The sequence below is a fragment of the Delphinus delphis genome, chromosome 1, assembly GCF_949987515.2.
Source record: "Delphinus delphis chromosome 1, mDelDel1.2, whole genome shotgun sequence".
In the NCBI taxonomy this organism is placed as follows: Eukaryota; Metazoa; Chordata; class Mammalia; order Artiodactyla; family Delphinidae; genus Delphinus; species Delphinus delphis.
In genome coordinates this window covers 82,945,777-82,962,186 of record NC_082683.1, presented here as the reverse complement: position 1 = coordinate 82,962,186, position 16,410 = coordinate 82,945,777, and the positions used below count along the sequence as shown (strand labels likewise).

Below are 16,410 nucleotides of genomic sequence, written 5' to 3'. Positions count from 1 at the left end.
CTGATGCTATACCCTCTATGTTATATGCAATGATGCACACACCTCCTTCCCTCGCTCACCAAGCAGCCTTGTGATCGGGCTTGCCTAGGGGAAGAGGGCACACGGGCCAGAGGACGTGCGTTCCTGGTACTTATCATGGTCAGTTCACAAAGTGGCAATCTGCTCTGCACATCCATCCTTATGCAGAGCTGAGGGGCAGGCCCTGGAACGTGGTCACTCTCTAAGGCAGCCCCACCTAGTGAGGCCTCGGGGGAGAGAGCCAGCTGGCCTCTCCCCAGTCTTACTGCCCCCTGCTCCACTTGAACCTGAAACACTGAAAATAACTACAAAGAAAATATATGAAGTTTTATATTTAAGTCAAGAGGCTAATTTCCATTGTACAACATACATAAGTGCTAGAAACTTTGGTATAAATAGTCACTGAAATAAAATTAATTGAAAATTACCGAAGGCGAGGACACAGAGACCGAGGATTGTGTCTCTTCCTGACATTATTCCACTTAGAATTCGATGGAGGGCGTCAACATCATTGATCAAAACAGATGCAAACAGGGAATAACACTCAGGAGTTTGAGGGATGCATCGATTAAACAAGGGAAAAGACTTGCTAAAAAATAAAAGAATAAGTGGCAAAGATGTTTACTTAATTACTTATCTTAAAAAAAGATGTTTACTTAAAATTCTCAGCAACCAAAATGTATAAGATCTACAATAATAAAAAGAAGTTTAACATCTTGTTTGCAGTCTACACCTTACAAAGTCAGGCATCTGTGCTGCCACAGTGTTCAGCTGATGCCTGGATGGGAAACTGATTATGGAGACCCATAGACACCAGGAACCTCATCTTGGGGAGTGACATTGCTGACTCTCATGTCTGGAACCTCATCTTGGGGAGTGACATTGCTGACTCTCATGTCTGGAACCTCATCTTGGGGAGTGACATTGCTGACTCTCATGTCTGGAACCTCATCTTGGGGAGTGACGTTGCTGACTCTCTTGTCTTGGCCCTTCCTGGATAACAAACTACCAACTCCAACGCAAGAATCACATTTCTTTTAGGAACTATTAGAGATAAGGACTGGCTCAATCAAAAGCTGTACTAATGAAACCACCAGCTTTATTTCTATCCTCTTTAAGAAGACGTAAAAGCCTTGAGAGTTTTGTTACAAACAGAGTGAGTGCTTAATAAATGAGTGATAAATGTATGAATGAAGCTGTGGTTGATAACTGCCTTGGGTAGATGAAAAAGCTGACCTCTTTTGGGGCCCTTCCTGAAATGGAAAAATGCCCAGGAATGTTCATCCTAATGAATCCTAATGAGGCCACACATACCTTCACAGCATCCTGCTCTTCTTTCCTTCTGTGGGCCCCAAACAGTGGAAATAATCCTGATCCAAGAAGTGCTAAATTACCTGACAAGTTGCTAAAACATTAGGCGGTCGCCAACGTCGCATTGCCATGAAGGTAAAATGCCTTCTGAAACCCCAGGGAAGCTCAACACAGAACATACAGCAGGATCTTTCTCAGGAGTCACAACAGTATGTGAGAGTTCCCGAGTCGCTGAATGGTGATTTAAGAGAACAGTAATACAACCGAGCCGTTGTTTTTTTTACATTAAAAATTTTGCAAGGGTGATACATTCCCACAGCTCAGATTCCAAAAGGTGCAATAGGATAAACTGTGAGTAACTGCACTTTCTTCTCCTTGGGCCACGGAAATACATTTCCTCACAGGCGACCGTTGTTTTGGTTTCTTGTATATCATTCTAGAGACGTTTTTAGCATACACGAACGTAACAGGAAATTTAAATAGGAGTCTGCTGCTGGGGCTCAAAGAAAATAAAAATTATATCCCCAAACGAGATGCCAGACCCCACCAAGCAGGGCTTGTCAAAAGACAGGTAGGAGAAAACTGGTTATTCTCTTAAACCTTCACCCACACTGAATATAAGAGTGTTGGAAGTTGGAGATTAGAAGAGCATTTTATAAAATAAACTTTTAATTTTGGAATAACTTTAGTGTTACTGAAAAATTGCAAACATGGTACAGAGAGTTTCCATGGACCTTCACTCACCTCCACCTAATGTTAACATCTGACATAGCCACAGTACATTTGTGAAAATTAAGAAATCAACATTGGTGGGCTTCCCTGGTGGCGCAGTGGTTGAGAGTCCGCCTGCCGATGCAGGGGACGCGGGTTCGTGCCCCTGTCCGGGAGGATCCCACATGCCGCGGAGCGGCTGGGCCCGTGAGCCATGGCCGCTGGGCCTGCACGTCCGGAGCCTGTGCTCCGCAGCGGGAGATGCCACAACAGTGAGAGGCCCGCGTACCGCAAAAAACAAAACAAAACAAAAACCAAAAAAAACATTGGTGCTACACTATTAACTAAACCACAGTCTTTATTTGGAAGTCACCATTTTCCACCAATTCCTTTTTCTGTTCCGGGATACCACACTGCATTTATTTGTTGTGTCTCTCTTGGTTTGTGACAGTTTCTTAGTTCTTCCCTATTTCTCATAACTTTGACACTTTTGAAGATTCATAGTCAGGTATTTTATAAAATGTCCTTCAAGCTATAGAATGACCCTCACATTTTCTCATGATTAGGCTGCAGTTATGGGTTTATAGGAAGAAAACCACAGAGGCGAAGAGCTATTCTCAGAGGATCACATCAGGGGACACAACAGCAACATGACCCCACTGCTGAAGTTGCCCGAAATCACTTGGTTAAGGTGGCTGGTACCTGCCAGTTTTCTCCACTGGAATGTGACTATTTTTCTCTTTCTACACTCTGTTCTTTAGAAGTGATTCACTAAATCCAGCCTGCTCTCAAGAAGAGGGAAATTAAGTTCCACCTCCTGGAGGAGGAATATCTACACACATTATCTGAGATCCTCTGTAAAGATTTATCCCCTTTCTCCCATTTATTTATTTACTTAATCAGTCATTTATTTATATAAGTATGGACTCATGGATATTTACTTTATCATCAACCCTAGTACGTAGCTTCAAAATTGCTAAATAGTACCCCGTGAGAAACAAATTTACCAACTAGAGCACAGTGTTTATGTACAGTATTTAAAATTTTTTGGTGTTTTTTTTTTTTTTGAATTTAGCTTACAGTATGTAGTCACAGGGTTATTTCTCAAAGTTACCTAGGCCAGCTCCTTTTCTCTCTACCCCCTTCAGTTAGGTTATGTCACACATTTATAATAAGTTAAATTCATTTGTTGTAGTCTACATTTTATCCTGAGATCTCCTGATACCTTGGTTGATTGTATTTTTTATTTGGATACAGTTGACTGTGTACAGGTGTTGGCAAGTGCATAGACTCACGTACAAGAGCAATTCTAAAGAGATGTTTTTGTTTTTGTTTTGAGAGAGAGAACTGCCATGTGAGTCTATCGCTGTCCCTTAGGGTGAGGGATACTACTCCTAAGTCAGATGAGAAGTGTTTCCTGGAAAACTCAGAGGCTTTACAGACCTTAACCCATGGGTTAAGGTCTGAGCCCTGAGAACGGGGTGGGGCTGGTGTCCAGGACGGCTACATGGACGACTGTGGGGACCTCAGCGGAAAGAAGCTGTGCGTAGCTGCTCAGTGCCTCGGGAAAGGGGAAGGAAGGCCCAACCAGAGGAATAGGGAAACGATCAGCCAGGGCAGAGATGCACTCGACCATGTAAGGGGCACTGCTGGTGAGAAAGCCCATTGGTGGAACTTTCCAAATAACCCGAAAAGTGCTTCATGGAGAAAGCTGGCTGGAACATCTCCCAAGCCCAGAAGACTCATCCTAGAATCAGTACTAGTCAAGTAAAAATGCTCCTGGCTCCTTCTGTCTTCTCTTCACTTTTGGTGTGCCAGCCCCAAGAGTCAGAAGCCCGTTTTAGCAAAGCTGGGAAAGGAAGGGGTGAGGAAATAGGAGAGGAGAGAGAAGCAGAGGATTGCACCTCCCCTGACCCAAGCCGTCCCCCTGCTCCTGACCCAACCTGGGGGACGGAGAAGCTTCAACTTCCGGTCAAGTTTGAAGTCTGTCACACTGCGCTGAACATTTTAATTCCTGAATTGAAAGTGTCTTTTACCACGTAAAGTGACTGAGTCCTTACTACCTAAAAGTAACCAGAGAAGTCTTGCGAACTGTGTTTTCATTCAGGGGCAGAGAAAAAACTAGTCTGGCTGAATAAATTTAAAGGGACAGAGAAACAAAACTAGAGTAGCTTTCTAACTACATCCTATAGGTTATGTTTGATGTAATGATTATACAGGCAAATATACACACACACACGTATACATACTTATATGTATATAAACACATAAGTCACACTTATGATATTTCCTTTTTATGGAAAAGGTGGTACACTGCACACTGCTTTATAGTTTGCTTTTTTTTTTAACTTAATACATCTTGTAGCTCTGCTCATATTAGAATATAAGAGATTCCTCTTATTTTTACTGAGGTAAAATTTACATATAGTGAAATGTACAGATCTTAAACATACAGTTAGTGGCTTTTGACAAATACATATGTCAATGTAACCACCAGCCCTTTCAAGGTGCAGAACAGCTTTTTTACCCCAGAAAGTTCCCTCATGCCCCCTTCCAATCAATTTCCATGCCTTTACAGGCACTATTAATCTGATTTCTATAACTAAACATTCATTTGGGCTCTTGTCTAATCCCATTTAAATGGAATCACATAGTATGCACTTTTCTGTGTCCAGCTTCTTACACTCAGCTGTCACATGTATCAGCAGATCATTCCTTTAACTGCTGAGTACTCTTCCACTGTATGAATATACTACTACTTGTTTGTCTAGTCTCCTGTTGATTGCCATTTGAGTTGTTTACAGTTTTGAGCTATTAAAAATAAAGTTGCCATCCAGGACCTACTGTATAGCACAGGGAACTATATTCAATATCTTGTCATAACCTATCATGGACACCTGAAAAAAAATATTTATATACATACATATATATGTGTGTATAACTGAATCACTTTGCTGTATACCTGAAACACTGTAAATCAGCTATACTTCAGTTAAAAAAAGATGCATCATCATCAGTTTTAAAAAGCTGCTAGCAACATTCGTATATGTCTTTTTAGGGACCTACATTTTCATTTCTCCAAGTAACTACCTAAAAGTGGAATTGTTGGGTCATATGGAAAGCGTATGCTTAGCTTTATAAGAAGCACCAAACTTTTTCCAAAGTGGCTGCAGCATTTATATCCCACCAGCAATGGCTGAGACTTCTAGCTGTTCTACCTCCTCACCAGCACTTGATATGGTTCACCTTTACAATGGGAGCCCTTCTAGTAAGCATGTAGTGATATCTCACGGTATTTTCGATTTGCATTCTCCTGATGGCTAACAATGGTAAGCATCTTTTTATGTACCTATTGGCTCTTTGTTTATCTTCTTTTGAAAAGTGTCTGTTCAAGTCTTTGGCCTGGTTTTATTGGGTTGTTTGACTTTTTGTTATTGATTTAAAGTAGGGATCAGTCAAATTCAGCCCACCATCTGTTTTTGTACATGAAGCCTTATTGGAGCGCAGCACAATGCATTTCTTTATGTATTTTCTATGGCTGCCCTTGCCCTGCCCTGGCAGAGTTAAGTACTAGTGGCTCCTGAGATGATAATGCCCACAAAGCCTAAAATATCTACTATATGGCCCTTTAAAGAAAAAGATTGCAGATGCTGATTTAAAGAAATTCTTTATATACATATTCTGGATTTAAGCATTTGTCATATATACATACTGTGAATATTTTCTCCAAGACTGTTGCTTCTTTCTTTTTTTTGTTTTGCATTTTCTTCACAGTATCTTTAGATGAATAGAAGTTTTTAATTTTGATGAAGTTCAATGTATCATTTTTTTTTCTTTTATGTATAGTGCTTTGTGTGCCCTCTCAAATTTTTGCCTACTTCAAGGCGGCAAAGATATTCTTCTATTTTTCTTCTAGAAGCTTTATAGTTTTAGCTTCTTAGGTTTAGGTCTAGGATCTATCTAAAATTAGTTTTTGTGTGTGGTATAAGGTAAGAGTCCTCAATCAAAATGACCAAGTCATTTTCCCCCATGTCTTCCCACTTATTTTAGCACCATTTGTTGAAAAGGCTTCTTCTCCCCATGAAATTGCCTTGCCACTTTCACTAAAAATCAATTGGCCATGTATACGTTACTCTATTTCCGGGTTCTCTATTCTGATCCACTTATCTGTCTATCCTCATTCCAATACCGCACTGTCTTAATCACTGTAATTTTATAATAACTTTTGAAATCAGGTGTTATGAGCTCTCTAACTTGGTTCTTCTTCAAGTTTTTTTTTTTTGTGTGTGTGTGTGAACCTATGTCTTTAGCATTTTCTATATTTTTTAGAATAAACTTGTCAATTTCTACAAAAATTATATTAGGGCACTGTGTTGAATCTATAGAACAATTTAGGGAGAAGAGACATCCTAACAATATGAAAACTTCCAATTCATGAATTAGGTATATTTCTCTACTTATTTAGGTGTTCTTTAATTTCTCTCAGCAATGTCTTATCAAAGTTTTCAGTTGAGGGCTCACATGTCTTCTGTTAAATATATTCCTAGTTATTCTATACATTTTTGATAGTGCTGAAGATGGACTTCAAAATTATTTCCTAATTGTTTGCTGCTAATACATAGAAATGTAACTTGACTTTGTAGTTTGCAGATTTGCTAAATTCACTAAGTAATTATTTTGTAGATTCCTTTGGATTTTCTATGCAAACAATTAGGTCATCTATTAATAAAGATGGTTTCGCCTCTTCTAATCTATTTTTTTCCCTTACTTTATTGCAGTTCCTAGGACCTCTACTACAGTGGTGAGTAGAAGTGGTAAGAGCATATATCCTTGCCTTGTTTCTAATTTTAGGTAGAAAGCATTTTATAGTTCACCATTATGTATAATATTAACTACAGATTTCTCATAGATGCCCTTTATCAGACTGAGAAAGTTCTCAGCTATTCCCAGCTAGTCTCTTATTAAAAAAAAAGAGCTAAATAGTGTTACATTAAGTGATATACCATTATTTATTTAAGGAGCCCTCTATTGAAAGCCATTTAGATTGCTTTAATTATTTTGCTATTATAAACGCTGCAGTGAATAACCTTATACAAATGTCATTTCACACTGGTACATGTATACCTGAAGATTAAATTCCTAGAAGCAGAAATGCTTGATTAAAAAGCGATGAATGTAGGGAGGGGGATCAAGATGGCAGGGCAGGAGAATGCGGAGCTCACCTCCCCCCACAAACACATCAAAAATATATCTACATGTGGAGCAATTCTCATGGAAAACTAACTGGAAACCAGCAGAAGAACTCCTATACCACCAAGTTTGCAAGAAAGATTTCTACATAACCAGTTGGGACAGAAAAGGCACTGGGTTGGGACCTGTGCCCCTGAGAAGCAAGCAGGTCAAGCCACAATCTGGGCATCCGAGTCCTGGGCTCCTGTGTAGAGAAGACAAGCCCCCTTTCCTGCTGGAAAATCTGCTGCAACAGACAGAAGGGCTAGAGAAGCCTAGACTCTGCTTGCAAGGAATGTGCGACTGCTGTCTTGCTGACAATCAGGGTGGAGAGAGCCATGCACGGGTGGCTGCTGCCTCGTCGCACTTCTTAATCAGAAGGGGCAAACACCCTGGCCCTGCTCATTCCACACCACAGTCTGCTGCGAGATTAGGGCAAAGATTCAGGTTAGCTATGCAGAACCAGACCAGGTCACCTGGGGGGCGATCCAGGTGAAGCCACAGAGGCCATTGCACATGGATGGGGCGAGTGGAGCCATAGTGGCCACTGTCAGGGTGAGCACAGGGAGGTGCCACAAGAGCACACAGAGGCTAAGGGCTGAATCTCGGGCAGACAGGCCCTGGGAATTCATCTAGCTACACAGAGACAGCCCAGAGGGCCTGGAATGCGGTCCAGGTGGGGCAGTGATGGCCACCGTCGGTGCATTCAGGAGTAGCAGATTATCTCCCAGTGAGAGCACCCCAGCTAAGCCCACTTCACACCACAGCTTAGCCTAGACCTGGGGCAGACAGGTCCTGGTAGAAAACTGGCACCGAAGCAGCACAGATGGCAGGCGGGAGCATAGCCACCTAAACTCCTGCAGCCACAACGTCCTGACCTGCAGCCCCAGCCCACTCCACACCACAGCCTTGCACTAGATATGGGATGAACACAACAGAGAAAGGGATGCGATCTTCGGCTGCTTCTAAGCAGAGCCATGGGGGCCCACAGGTCCTCTGTGACCGCACGGGCCTCAATTGCCTTAGTATTCACCTCCCTAGGGGTGGGGCACGCACTCAAGGGCAATAGAGCCTGACTGAACCTGACCTTCAGGGCTTCTAATCCAACAACTGGGGAGCAGACCCTGCCCCTGACAGAGTGACAACAGCCACAGAACAGAAGGGAAGCCCCACCTCATATCCTGCACAGGGTCTAGAAACAACAACACGAACTACACCTCCTATCAAGGGGATAATGGCCAGCAAACTCTGAGGAAAGACCTGGCTGGCAGCCATACCCAAGCCAGCAACTTGCACCAAAGACATTGGACATGGACAGTCTACATAGAGATGCTTCCACATAAAAACACCCCTTCAAGACCACAGTAGATAATTGTGTCTCCTAGATTTATAAAGACAGAGAAAGTTAAATAAAATGAAAAGGCAAAGGAACTACTCCCAATTAAATGAAAAAGAAAAATCCCCTGAAAGAATGAACAATGAAACAGACCTCTCCAATCCACTACACCCCAAGTTAAAAAAGTTGGCAATAAAAATGATAATTGAATTAAGAAAGATTATTGATAGAAATGCAGATCACTGTAACAAGGAGCTAGAAACTATAAAGATGAACGAATCAAAAAGAGACAATTCAACTGCCAAGATAAAAACCAACCCAGAAGCAATTCGTAGCAGAATAAATGACACAGAAGAATGAATAAGTGACTGGAAGATAGAATAATGGAAATCACCCAAGCAGAACAGCAGATAGAAAGACAAATGAAAACAAATGAAAGCAACATACGAGACTTATGGGATAATGTAAAGTGTGCCAACCTACACATAATAGGCGTTCCAGAAGGAGAAGGTAGCAGGGATTGAAAATGTATTTGAAAAAATTATGGCTGAAAACTTCCCAAACCTTAAGAAGGAAACATATAACCAGGTGCAGGAAGCACAGAGGGTCCCAAACAATAGGAACCCAAACAGACCCACACCAAGACATATCATAATTAAGATGGCAAAAGTTAAAGGGAGGATTCTAAAGGCAGCAAGAGAAAAACAAAGAGTCAGTTACAAGGGAACCCCCATAAGGCTATCAGCTGATTTCTCTGCAGAAACTTTGCAGGACCTGAAGGGAGTGGCAAGATGCATTCAAAGTCCTGAAAGGGAAAAACCTAGGATGCTCCACCCAGCATGATTATCATTTAGAATAGAAGGAGAGATAAAGATTTCCCAGAGAGGCAAAAACAAAAATCATCCAGCAATACTAAACCTACCCTAAAAGAAACATCAAAGGGTCTTCTCTAAATAGAAAACCCACAAGAATTTATAGGAAAGGGAAAATCATAATAGAAAAGGCAAATATATAAAAGGATTGACGATTACTTAAATAAGCCAGTACATAGATTAAACAAAAATAAAAAATTGTAAAAGCAATTGTACTTACAATAAATAGGAAAAGGATAAGCATGAAGATGTAAAATATGACATCAAAAGCACAAAATGTGAGGGAGGGGAGTATAAAAATGTAGATCTTTTAGAATGGGTTTGACCTTGAATGACTATTAGTTTAAAGCAAGTAAATAGATATAGTTGTGGGTCAACATGCTTGAACTTCATGGTAACTACAAATCAAAAGCAGAACAGATCCACAAAAAACAAAAAGAAAGGAACTCAAGCATACTACAAAAGAAAGTCATCAAATCACAAAAGAAAATACAAAAAGAAGAAGAAATGAATGAAGAAGAACTACAGAACAACTGGAAAACAAGGATTAAAATGGCAATAAATACATACCTATCAATTATTACTTTAAACGTCAATGGACCAAATGCTCCACTCAAAAGACATAGCATGGCAGATTGAATAAAAGAAACAAGAAACTACAATATGCTGCCTGCAAGAGATTCACTTCAGGGCAAAAGACACTCACAGACTAAAAATGAGGGTATAGAAAAAAATATTTAATGTAACTAGAAACAAGAAGAAAGCAGGGGTAGCAATACTCATATCAGACAAAATAGGCTTTAAAACAAAGGCCATAAAGAAAGACAAAGAAGGACATTAAAAAATGATAAAGGGTTCAATACAAGAAGAGGATATTACACTCTTTAATATTATGCACCCAGTATGGGGCCTCCTAAATACATAAATACTAACAAGCATAAAGGGAGAAATGGACAAGAATACAATAATAGTAGGAGACTTTAACCCTCCACTGACATCAATGGACAGATCATCCAGACAGAAAATCAATAAGGCAACAGAGGTCCTAAATGACACAATAAACCAGTTGTAACTAACTGATATCTACAGGACACTACATCCAAAAAAACCATAATACACGTTCTTTTCAAGTGCACATGGAATGTTCTCCAGGATACACCACGTACTAGGTCACAAAGCAAGTCTCAACAAATTTAAGAGGACAGAAATTATTTCAAGCATCTTTTCTGACCACAAGAGTATGAAACTAGAAATCCACCACAGAAAGAAAAAGAGGAAAATACTAAACAACATCCTACTAAAAAAAAAAACCCAAAAAAACAAACAAAAATGGGCCATGATGAAATCAAAGAAGAAATTGGAAAATACCTTGAGACAAATGAAAATGAAAATATAACCTTACAAAATCTATGGGATGCAGTAAAAGCAGTTCTAAGGGGGAAGTTCATAGTGATACAGGCCTTCTTCAAGAAACAAGAAAAATCTCAAATAAACAACCTAACCGGTCATCTAAAGAATTAGAAAAAGAACAAACAAAACCCAAAGTCAGCAGAAGGAAGGAAACAATAAAGATCAGAGAGGAAATACATAAAATAGAGATAAAAGAATTGAAAAGATCAATAAAACCAAGAGGTAGTTTTTTTAAAGATAAACAAAATCAACAAACCTCTAGCCAGGCTCACCAATAGGAAAAGAGAGAGGATCCAAATAAACAAAACAAGAAATGAAAGAGAAGAAATAACTTAATAACACAGAAATATTAAAACATTAGAAAATATTATGAACAGTTATACGCCAACAAATTGGACAACCTAGAAGAAATGGTAAAGTTTCTAGAAACATACAGCCTGCCAAGGCTGAGTCAAGAAGAAACAGAAAATTTGAACAGACATTACTAGAAGTGAAATAGAATGTGTAATAATTAAAAAAAAAACTCCCTGCAAACAAAAGTCTAGGACCAGATAGCTTCACTGGGGAATCTTACCAAACATGTAAAGATGAACTTATATCTATCCTTCTCAAACAATTCCAAAAAGTTGAAGAGAGAGGAACACTCACAAATTCATTCTATGAGGCTACCATCACGCCGATGCCAAAACCAGACAAAGACACTACCAAAAAAGAAAATTACGGGCCAATATCTTTGATGAATATAGATGCAAAAATCTCAACAAAATATTAGCAAACCAAATCCATACATAAAAAGGATCATACACCATGATCAAGTTGGATTAATTGCAGGGTTGCAAGAAAGGTTCAACATATACAAATCAATCAATGTGATTCACCACATTAACAAAAGACAAAAATCACATAATCATTTCAATAGATGCAAAAAAATTTGACAAAATTCGACATTCATTCATGATAAAAACACTCACCAAAGTGGGTATAAAGGCGACATATCTCAATATAATAAAAGCCATTTATGACAAATCCACAGCCAACACAATACTCAACAGTGAAAAACAAACGCCTTCCCACTAAATTCAGGAAAAAGACAAGGATGCCCGCTCTCACCACTTCTATTCAACATAGTATTGGAAGTCTTAGCCACAGCAATCAGACAAGAAAAAGAAATAAAAGGTATCCAAATTGGAAGGGAAGAGGTAAAACTGTCACTATTTGCAGATGACATGATACTCTATGTAGAGAACCCTAAAGTTTCCACACAAAAACTACTAGAACTAATGAATTCAGCAAGGTAAAAGGATACAAAATTAGTATACAGAAATCTGTTGTATTTCTTTACACTAATAACAAAATATCAAAAATTTTAAAAAGTCCCATTTAAAATCTCATTAAAAAAAACACACAGGAATAAAATTAACCAAAGAGGTGAAAGACAATATGCTGAAAACTATAAAACATTGAAAAAGAAACTGAAGAAGATTCAAAGAAATGGAAAGACACCCCATGCTCTTGGATTGGGAGAAGTAATATTGTTAAAATGGCCATATTACCCAAGGCAACCTACAGACTTAATGTGATCCCTATCAAAATATCCATGACATTTTTCACAGAACTAGAACAAGTAATCCTAAAATTTATATGGAACCACAAAAGACCCCATACTGCCAAAGCAATACTGAGAAAAAAGAACAAAGCTAGAGGTACAACCCTTCCAGACTTCAGACAATGCTACAAAGCAACGGTAATCAAAACAGCATGGTACTGGCACAAAAGCAGAAATATAGATTGATGGAACAGGATACAGAGCCCAGAAATAAACCCACACACCTATGGTCAATTAATCTACGACAAAGGATGCAAGAATATGCAATGGAGAAAAGACAGTCTCTTCAATAAGTGGTGCTGGGAAGACTGGAGTTACTTGTAAAAGAATAAAATTAGAACATTCCATAACACCATATACAAAAATAAACTCAAAATGGATTAAAAACCTAAATGTAAGACCAGATACTAAAAAATTCCCAGAGGAAAACATAGACAGAACACTCTTTGACATAAATTTTAGCAATATTTTTTTGCATCTGTCTCCTAGAGCAAAGGAAACAAAAGCAAAAATAAACAAATGGGACCTAATTAAACTTAAATGCTTTTGCACAGCAAAGGAAACCATCAACAAAATGAAAAGACAACCTATGGATTTGGAGAAAATATTTGCAAATGATGAGACTGACAAGGGGTCAATATCCAAAATATACCAATAGCTCATATAACTTAATACTGAAAAGATAAACAATTCAATTAAAAAATGGGCAGAGAACTCAATAGACATTTTTCCAATGAGGAAATGTAGATGGCCAAGAAGCACGTGAAAAGATGCTCAACATCACTAATTATTAGAGAAATGCAAATCAAAACCATAGTGAGGTATCACCTTGCACCAGTTGGAAGTGCCGTCATCAAAAGTCTACAAATAATAAATGCTGGAAAGGGTGTGGAGAAAAGAGAACACTTGTACACTGTTGGTGGGAATGTAAATTGGTGTAGCCACTAGGGAAAACAGTATGTAGGTTCCTTTAAAAAACTAGAATTAGAGCTACCATATGATCCAGCAATCCCACTCCTGTGCATATACCAGAAAAAATGAAAACTCTAATTCAAAAAGATACATGCACACCAGTGTACATAGCAGCACTATTTATAATAACCAGGACAGGGAAGCAACCTAAAATGTCCATCAACAGATGAATGGATAAAGAAGATGTGGTATATACATACAATGGAATATTACTCAGCCATAAAGAAGAGTGAAATACTGTCATTTGCAGCAACATGGAGGGACCTAGAGAATATTATACTTAGTGAAGTAAGCCGGACAAAGACAAATACTATATGATATCACTTATAATGTGGAATCTAAAAAAATATTATAATACAGATGAATCTATATACAAAACAGAAACAGACTCATAGACATAGAAAACAAACTTGTGGTTGCCAAAGGGGAGAGAAAGGGAGTATGGGATTAACAGATACAAGCTACTATACATAAAATAGATAAGCAACAAGGATTTACTGTATAGCACAGGGAATTATATTCAATATCTTATAAGATATAATCAATATAATCAGAAAAAAAAATAACTGAATCACTATGCTGTACACCCGAAACTAACACAATATTGTTTTTTTAAGAGTTCTTTTAAATATTTATTTATTTTTGGCTGCATCGGGCCTTCCTTGCTGCACGCGGGCTTTCTCTAGCTGCGGTGAGCGGGCTTCTCATTGTGGTGGCTTCTCTTGTTGCGGAGCACGGGCTCTAGGCTCACAGGCTTCATTACTTGTGGTTTGCAGGCTCTAGAGCGCAGGCTCAGTGTTGTGGTGCGCGGGCTTAGTTGCTCCGCGGCACGTGGGATCTTCCCAGGCCAGGGCTCGAACCCGTGTCCCCTGCATTGGCAGGCGGATTCTTAACCACTGTGCCACCAGGGAAGTCCCCTAACACAATATTGTAAATCAACCATACTTCAGTAAAAAAATTAATGAATGTATGTACCTTCATGACTGATGAATATTGATGAATTACCCTCAGGATCCTGCCTCAGCACTGTATGGAAGTGCCTATTTCCCTACACTCTTGCCAAAGGTGTTTTTTTAAACATGTTGCCAGGCTATGGGGTGAAAACATTAGAGTCTTAAATGGAATTTACCCTATCATGAGGGAGGTTCATTCTTTTTTAGTATCTTTAAAAAATATTGTGCTTTTTCTCTGCAGCATCTATTCACATTCTTTTTTCATTTTTATATTGAGATATTGGTCTTTTAAAAGTTGACTAGTAAGGCCTTTCATAAATTAGAGATTAATCATTTTTATATGAATAGCAATTTATTTGCCTGTTAATTTTACTTCTAGTGTTTTGTCATGCAGAAATATTTGTTTTTAATGTAGTCAATGCATTTTTAATTTTATGCCTCCTGAGTTTTAAGTCATGGTTAGAAGCCTTCCTTACTTCCAGGCTATAAGAGAATTCTCCCATGCCTTCTAGTACTTCCTGGTTTCACTTTATAAGTTAAAATCTTTAACCCATTTGCAATTTATCCATATAAGCCACGAGGTGTAGATCCAGCTCTTCCCTCTGGATGCCTACCCAGCTGTCCCAACCTACATGTTGAACAGTCCAACTTTTTGTCACTGATTTGAGGTGCCTTTTTTTTTTTATCATTTACTAAATTCTTGTAAGAATTTGGGTCTATTCCTGGATTATATAATATCTTTCACTGATCTTTCTACATATGAACTAGTACCCAGCATTTTAATTATTAAAGATTGTTTTAAAAACTGGAAGGGCTGGTTTTCCTTCATTGTTTTTCTTTTTCAGATTTTTCTTGGCCATTTAAGAAACTTTTTTCCTTGCAAACTTATATCAGCTTATCTAGCTACTGAAAAAATCCTGCTATTATTTTTATTTTAATCATGATAAACCTATCGCTCAACTTAGACAGACATAACATCTTAATAATGTAGGGAGAAGTAACATTTTTATAAGGTTGAGTCATACTGTCAAGAACAATTTCTGTCTTCTGATTTGTTCAAGCTTTCTTTGTAGCTCAGGAATATATGAAAGTTTTCTTCCTGTGGCTCTTGTATATTTCTTGTTAAATTTATTTCTAGGCACTTTTGTGTTTTTGTAGGTGTTTTTTCTTGCTGTGGTAAAAGGAGTCTTTTCAAAAAACATATGAATGCTACAGATTTCAGTATATTTATCTTGTTCCCTGCCACCAAAGTTTCTTGTCATTTGTAGCTTTTCAGTTAATTTTCTTACCACCTACAGAGTAATAATTTTACCTCCTGCTTTCCAACTTCTAAACCTCTATTTTCTTTTTCTTTGCTTTTACTAAACAGTCTTAATACCAAAGAATCTGAATTGTTTTGAAAGAAAATGTTTTCTGAACTTTCATTTAGTGTTTCTGAAAAATAAGGTCAGATGTATAGATTCAATGTCATTTTATACTCCCCCAAACATAATTTTCCCTAAGAGCTTAATTTTGTCAACATAGTTTGTTAAACATGGTGCTTTTTAGGCATTTAACTTCCCTGTACTGGTAAAGAATGACCCATCTTACCCCAGAGAGTGATGGAGAGAGGCATGTAAAGTGTGGGTCACCCCTAGTGACCAGCTAGCTGGTAGGTGGCTGACCAGGTAGCTGCCTACGGAGTACCTCATGAGCTGGGGCAGGGGATGTGTCTCTTGGCCACAAACTGTGATTTCTTCCCCACTTCTGCTTTTCCTCTCCCCACCAGCAAAGCCACTCAGATATGCTGGAAGTAATTTGGAGAGCTGACTGTATATTTAGGTGACTCTCTATATGGAATTTATTCAAGCAAACAATGCAGTGACATGCACAGGCACCAAGGTGAGAGGCTAGAATTTACTGGAGGGAAAAGCCCAAGCCTTTTACATTTTAAATATATGGGGGACTCAAAATACAAATATTACGCTGAACACCAAAAGGAAAAAGATATGC

At 38.6% G+C, this 16,410-nt stretch overlaps 1 protein-coding gene across 1 annotated transcript in view; it reads right to left on the bottom strand.

Moving 5' to 3' along the window:
• SLC44A3 (solute carrier family 44 member 3) overlaps nucleotides 1-16,410 on the bottom strand; it is an 83,458-nt gene that overhangs the window by 56,658 nt on the left and 10,390 nt on the right. Inside the window, exon 6 of the mRNA XM_060006410.1 lies at nucleotides 447-607. Coding sequence (XP_059862393.1) covers nucleotides 447-607 — 161 coding nt within the window. The remainder of the gene's footprint in view (nucleotides 1-446; nucleotides 608-16,410) is intronic.